General features: G+C 55.1%; 1 protein-coding gene across 2 annotated transcripts in view; it reads right to left on the bottom strand.

Annotated features, from left to right (window-relative positions):
* ZSWIM4 (zinc finger, SWIM-type containing 4) overlaps window positions 1-5,792 on the bottom strand; it is a 46,595-nt gene that overhangs the window by 12,141 nt on the left and 28,662 nt on the right. For both annotated transcript variants that reach the window (XM_011981802.1, XM_011981801.1), the window contains 3 exons: window positions 3,591-3,728; window positions 2,968-3,222; window positions 1,485-1,620 (listed from right to left, as the gene is read on the bottom strand). In XM_011981802.1, the coding sequence (XP_011837192.1) occupies window positions 1,485-1,620; window positions 2,968-3,222; window positions 3,591-3,728 (529 nt within the window). The remainder of the gene's footprint in view (window positions 1-1,484; window positions 1,621-2,967; window positions 3,223-3,590; window positions 3,729-5,792) is intronic.

Raw genomic sequence — 5,792 nt, forward strand, 5'->3', positions numbered from 1 at the left:
GGCCGGATCCCAAGTTGTTTACAGGTATCTCTGAAGGATGGTTTCAGAAGGCGTGGAATAGGTTTCACCTTGTTGGGCATGGTTTACTATCGAGTTGGCCTTTTTTTTTCTTGAGACTGAGTCTCTCTCTGCCGCCCAGGCTGGAGTGCAGCGGCGCAATCTGGGCTCACTGCAAGCTCCGCCTCCTCAGTTCACGCCATTCTCCTGCCTCAGCCTCCCTAGGACTACAGGCGCCCACCACCACACCCGGCTAATTTTTTTGTAGTTTTAGTAGCGATGGGGTTCCACAGCGTTAGCCAGGATGGTCTCGATCTCCTGACCTCATGATCCGCCCCCCTCGGCCTCCCAGAGTGCTGGGATTACAGGCGTGAGCCATCGCGCCTCGCCCCAACTGGTTCTTTTATGACGTGTCCTTATAGTGGAAGACTACGCAGTGATTCACGTCCTGTGTGATACGACAAATCCTATAAGATGCAAAGCTCAATGAAAAAAAGGTGCAAAGAATAGATACAGGATGTACCACCGGTATAAAAGGAGGACCAGTGTTCAATTTCCAGATTCTGGGTTTGCAGAAACCTCAATTCTTGCAGGATAGATACGAAAGTGATAACAATGCTTGCCTCCAGAGAGATCTGGGTAGGCTGAGATAAACCTGCCTAGAAAAGATCTCAGCTTTGTGTACCTTTTCATGTATCATGTGAATATTCTCAAACTCAAAATAATATTACACATTTAGCCAGGTGCAGTGGCTCACGCCTATAATCCCAGAGCTTTGGAAAGCCGAGGCGGGCAGACCACTTGAGCTCAGAAATTCAAGACCAGTCTGAGCAACATGGTGAAACCCCATCTCTACAAAAAATACAAAAATTAGCCCAGTGCGGTGATGCACGCCTGGAGTCTCGGATACTCAGGAGGCTGAGATGGGAGGATCACTTGAGCCCAGGAGGCAGAGGTTGCACTGAGCAGAGATTGCACCACCTTACTCCGGCCTGGGTGACACAGCCAGACCCTGTCTCAAAAACAAAAAACAAAAAAACTCACATTTATACTTAACAATAGAAAGCACAGCTGTGTGAGGTGGCTCATGCCTGTAATCCTAGCACTTTGGGAGGCCAAGGCAGGTGGATCATGAGGTCAGGAGTTCAAGACCAGCCTGGGCAATATGGTGAAACCCCATCTCTACTAAAAATACAAAAATTAGCCGGGCGTGGTGGTGCATGCCTGTAATCCCAGCCACTTGGGAGGCTGAGGAAGGAAATTGTTTGAACCCAGGAGGTCGAGGTTGCAGTGAGCTGAGATCATGCCACTATACTCCAGCCTAGGTGGCAGAATGAAAAGCACATGGCATCATTATCAAATGCCAGGGTGAGGGAGAATCAATTAACTAGACTGTGAGTTCAGGCTGGCCGGGTGGGGCTCTGAGCTCCCCTCCCATGCCCGCCCCTCTTCCCCCCAGCTCCCCCGCCCTGGCCACCTATCCTCACCTCATGGCTCGCAGCGCGAGGCGATAGGCCAGGTCGGGGTCATGAGGCAGCAGTGCAGTGAACAGGTAGCGGGCACAGGTGTGCATGGGCACGCTCTCCCGGAACAGCACCTCCCCGAAGCCACTGAAGGGACCCCCTGCAGGAATAGCCTGAGCTCAGTGCCCAGGTGTGGGCATGCCTCAGCCCCTCCCCAGGTTTCACAAGACTCCAGGCTTTAAGTAGTGGGTGGGCTGGCCCCTGGGTAGAGTGGCTGTGGCTAGATGGGTCCCCAGGGGTAGGGGTTCAGGGCTGAGACTGAGACAAGCTCTGGGTAATACAAATAAAACAGGAGGCCAGGCTGGGCACAGTGGCTCACGCCTGTAATCCCAGCACTTTGGGAGGCCGAGGCAGGCGGATCACGAGATCAGGAGTTCGAGACCATCCTGGCTAATAAGGTGAAACCCTGTCTCTACTAAAAATACAAAAAAAAATTAGCCAGGTGTGGTGGCGGGCGCCTGTAGTCTCAGCTACTCGGGAGGCTGAGGCAGGAGAATGGCGTGAACCCGGGAGCAGAGGCTGCAGTGAGCCGAGATCGCGCCACTGCACTCCAGCCTGGGGGACAGAGCGAGACTCCATCTCAAAAAAAAAATAAAATAAAAGAGGAGGCCCGGACCGCGGCTCATGCCTGTAATCCCAGCACTTGGGGAGGCCGAGGCGGGCGGATCACTTGAGGTCAGGAGTTTGAGACCAGCCTGGCCAACGTGGGGAAACCCCATCTCTACTAAAAATACAAAAATTAGCTGGGTGTGGTGGCGCATGCCTGTAATCCCAGTTACTCGGGAGGCTGAGGCAGGAGAATCACTTGAACCCAGGAGGCGAAGGTTGCAGTGAGCCGAGATCGCGCCACTAGAAAAAAGGAAAAAAAAAAAGAAGAGACTACAGGCACACTCCCAGGTGAGATGCAGGGCTCAGATGCAAGGTGGGGCCAGAGGGTGGAGGTGGGGCTGCACCTGCCTTGGGGAGCGGGACCAGCGGCCAAGGCGAGCAAGTCCGATAGCGTAGAGGGCCTGCAAGGGGCAGGGATAAGCGGCTCCCTGCGGCGCTAGGGGACGGAGTCTCACAACACACAGGCCAATAGGGCCAGGCCATGGGCGGGGCCCCTGGGGAACAGGCCGGGCCAGGGGCGGTGCCTAAGTTGCAGACGAAGGTGGGACGCCCTTGCTTTAACATCAGCCACTTGGCTCACTGGCTCCCGGGAGGGAAGGGGGCGGTGCCTCAGCACAAGCAGCAGTTACTGGCTGGCAGCACGCATTAGGTGGCGGGAAGAAGAGCCGGATCTCTCCTTTTAGAAACTGCCAAGGTATGAGTGGACAGTATGACCAGGAGGCGGGGCTAGGGGCGGGGCTGAGGCGGGGCCTCCCATCTTGCAGCAACCCGGCCGCTACAGGACCAGGGGCAGGACCCTACCTTTCAGGAACAGCCAGGCCTAGGGGCGGGGCCTCACCTTCCAGCAGCAGCCCCGCCTGTTTGCGCAGCACTTGCACCAACCGCTCATCCAATTCCACTTCCTCCAGCAGGGCCAGCAGCTGCTCCTCGTTGCGCACCACCTTGTCCTGGGCGTACAGCCCCTCCGGCAGGGCCCGCTGCTGCCCCAGCCCCAGCAGTGCCACCTCCAGCGCCAGCACCAAATAGGACTCTCCAGGGCTCCCGGGCACAGGCACGTGCTGGTAGGCCACCTTCCGCTTCTCCGGGCCTGAGTCTGGGGAAGACAGGGCCAGGGCTGCTGGAGACAGATCCCCTTCCCTAAGATCCCTGTAGCCCTTGGCCCCAAGCATGGAGACTTGGGCACAGGGTAGGTTTTAGAGGGAGCCCAGAAGCTCCCAGCACTCATGGGGTTGGGGGAGCGCGGGAGCCCCACCTTCTAGAAGCAGCTAGGCCTATAGTGGCCTCACTTTCAGGAGAAGCTAAGCCTAGTGACTCTGGGCACTGGCCAGGGGAGGTAGCCAAAGGTAGGGGCGTGGCCAAGGGTAAGAGTCTGGGAGTTACCTTATAGGGGTACTGGGCCAGGAGGCATGGCCAGTGAGGAGGGGTTGTCCCACCTCCTCCAAGAGTCCCCCATGTGAGTACCTGGGTAAAGGCTAAGTGTCTCCTCCTCCAGACGACAGGCCTCCAGGAGCGCCCTGCAGAGGCAGCCAATGGGGTCCAGGGGGTGCCCCACCCATCCTTCACTGTTGGTGATGCAGGTGGAACCCTTCTGGAGCAGCTCTGCGGGTGGAAAGATGGGGCTCAATGCCCACACACCTGCCCAAGTCTCTAGGAGGGAGGGGTATTCCTCTTCTTGACCTGCCGTCCAGTCTAGTCCCATAATGCCCACCACCTGCTCACCCGATGGTCACCTTCAACTTTTTGTTTGAGGTGGGGTCTCGCTCTATTGCTGAGGCTGGAGTGCAGTGGCCTAATCATAGCTCACTGCAGCCTCGACCTCTGGAGCTCAAGCGATCCTCCTGCTTCAGCCTCCCAGAGGGATTACAGGCATGGGCCACCATGCCTGGCCACTGGACGCTTTTTAAAACACCCAAAGTGTCATTCCCCTCCTCATTGCCCTTATTCCCTCTCCACCTCTCTGAAGATAAGGCCCCAACAGCCTTTAGGGCCCCCAAGGACCAGTATGAAGTTTTTTCATATACTGGTGACCTATCTCATCTGGAAGCCAATCCTCCAGCCTTGTCCTCCAAGCCACGTACTCTCTTCCCTCCTGGCTCCTGTTCACGGTGTTCCTTCTATTCTGAGCACTTCCTCCACCCCCTTCTCCTGGGTAACTCCTGCACATTCTTTTTTTTTTTTTTTTTTTTTAGACGGAGTTTCACTCTTGTTGCCCAGGTTAGAGTGCAATGGTGTGATCTCAGCTCACCGCAACTTCCAGGTACCTCCCAGTTCAAGCGATTCTCCTGCCTCAGCCTCCTGAGTAGCTGGGAATACAGGTACACGCCACCAGGCCTGGCTAATGTGTTTTGGATTTTTAGTAGAGATGGGGTTTCACTATGTTGGCCAGCCTGGTTTCAAACTCATGACCTCAGGCAATCCGCCTGCCTCCGCCTCCCAAAGTGCTGGGATTACAGGCGTGAGCAACCTCACCCGGCCATGCACATCCTTAAATACTCAGCTAATTAGCCACCTGGCTAATTTTTAAAATCTAGGTGCCTTTCACTGATGCTGCCAAGCCTGGTCAGAGCTCTGCTCGGGTCCCAGGGCCCCCATGTTTCCTCCATGACACGCTTTTCTTTGTTCAATTTCCTGACAGCTGATCCATCAACCCCATCAACCAGCTCTCTCAACTGGTGGCCTCTCTCCTGTCCCCCACCCCCATATCTAGTACACAATGTGGTTTTGGGGGCTCATACAGCCTCCTTTCCTCCCTCCCTTTCTTCCTTCCCCCCTCTCTCCCCCTATCTCTCTCTCTCCCTCCCTCACCCCCTTTTTTCCTTCCCCTCTCTCTCCCCCCATCTCTCTCTCTCTCTCCCTCCCTCACCCCCTTTTTTCCTTCCCCTCTCTCTCCCCCCATCTCTCTCTCTCTCTCCCTCCCTCACCCCCTTTCTTTCCTCTTCTCTCTCTCCTCACTCTTTTCTCTTTTTTAAATATTTTTTGAGACGGAGTTTCACTCTCTCACCCCCAGTCTAGAGTGCAATGGTGTAATCTTGGCTCACTGCAACCAACCTCTGCCTCCCGGATTAAAGCAATTCTCATGCTGCAGCCTCCCTAGTAGCTGGGAATACAGGTGTGCTCCACCAAGCCTGGCTAATTTTAAAAATATTTTCAGTAGGACAGGCATGGGGCCTTACGTCTGTAATCGCAGCACTTTGGGAGGCTGAGGTGAGTGGATCAAAAGGTCAGGAGTTCAAGACCAGCCTGGCCAACATAGTGAAACCCTGTCTCTACTAAAAATAGAAAAATTAGCTGGGTGTGGTGGTGGGTGCCTGTAGTCCCAGCTACTCAGGAGGCTGAGGCAGGAGAATCGTTTGAACCGGGGAGGTGGAGGTTGCAGTAAGCCAAGATTGTACCACTGTGCTCCAGCCTGGGTGACAGAACAAGACTTCGTCTCAAAAAAAAAAAATTTGCCAGGTGCGGTGGCTCAAGCCTGTAATACCAGCACTTTGGGAGGCCAAGGCGGGCAGATCACCCGAGGTCGGGAGTTCGAGAACAGCCTCACCAATGTGGAGAAACCCCATTTCTACTAAAAATACAAAAAAAATTAGCCAGGCATGGTGGTGCATGCCTGTAATCCTAGCTACTTAGAAGGCTGAGGCAGCAGAATGGCTTGAACCTGGGAGG

The sequence above is a fragment of the Mandrillus leucophaeus genome, unplaced genomic scaffold (assembly GCF_000951045.1).
Source record: "Mandrillus leucophaeus isolate KB7577 unplaced genomic scaffold, Mleu.le_1.0 Scaffold230, whole genome shotgun sequence".
Classification (NCBI taxonomy): domain Eukaryota; kingdom Metazoa; phylum Chordata; class Mammalia; order Primates; family Cercopithecidae; genus Mandrillus; species Mandrillus leucophaeus.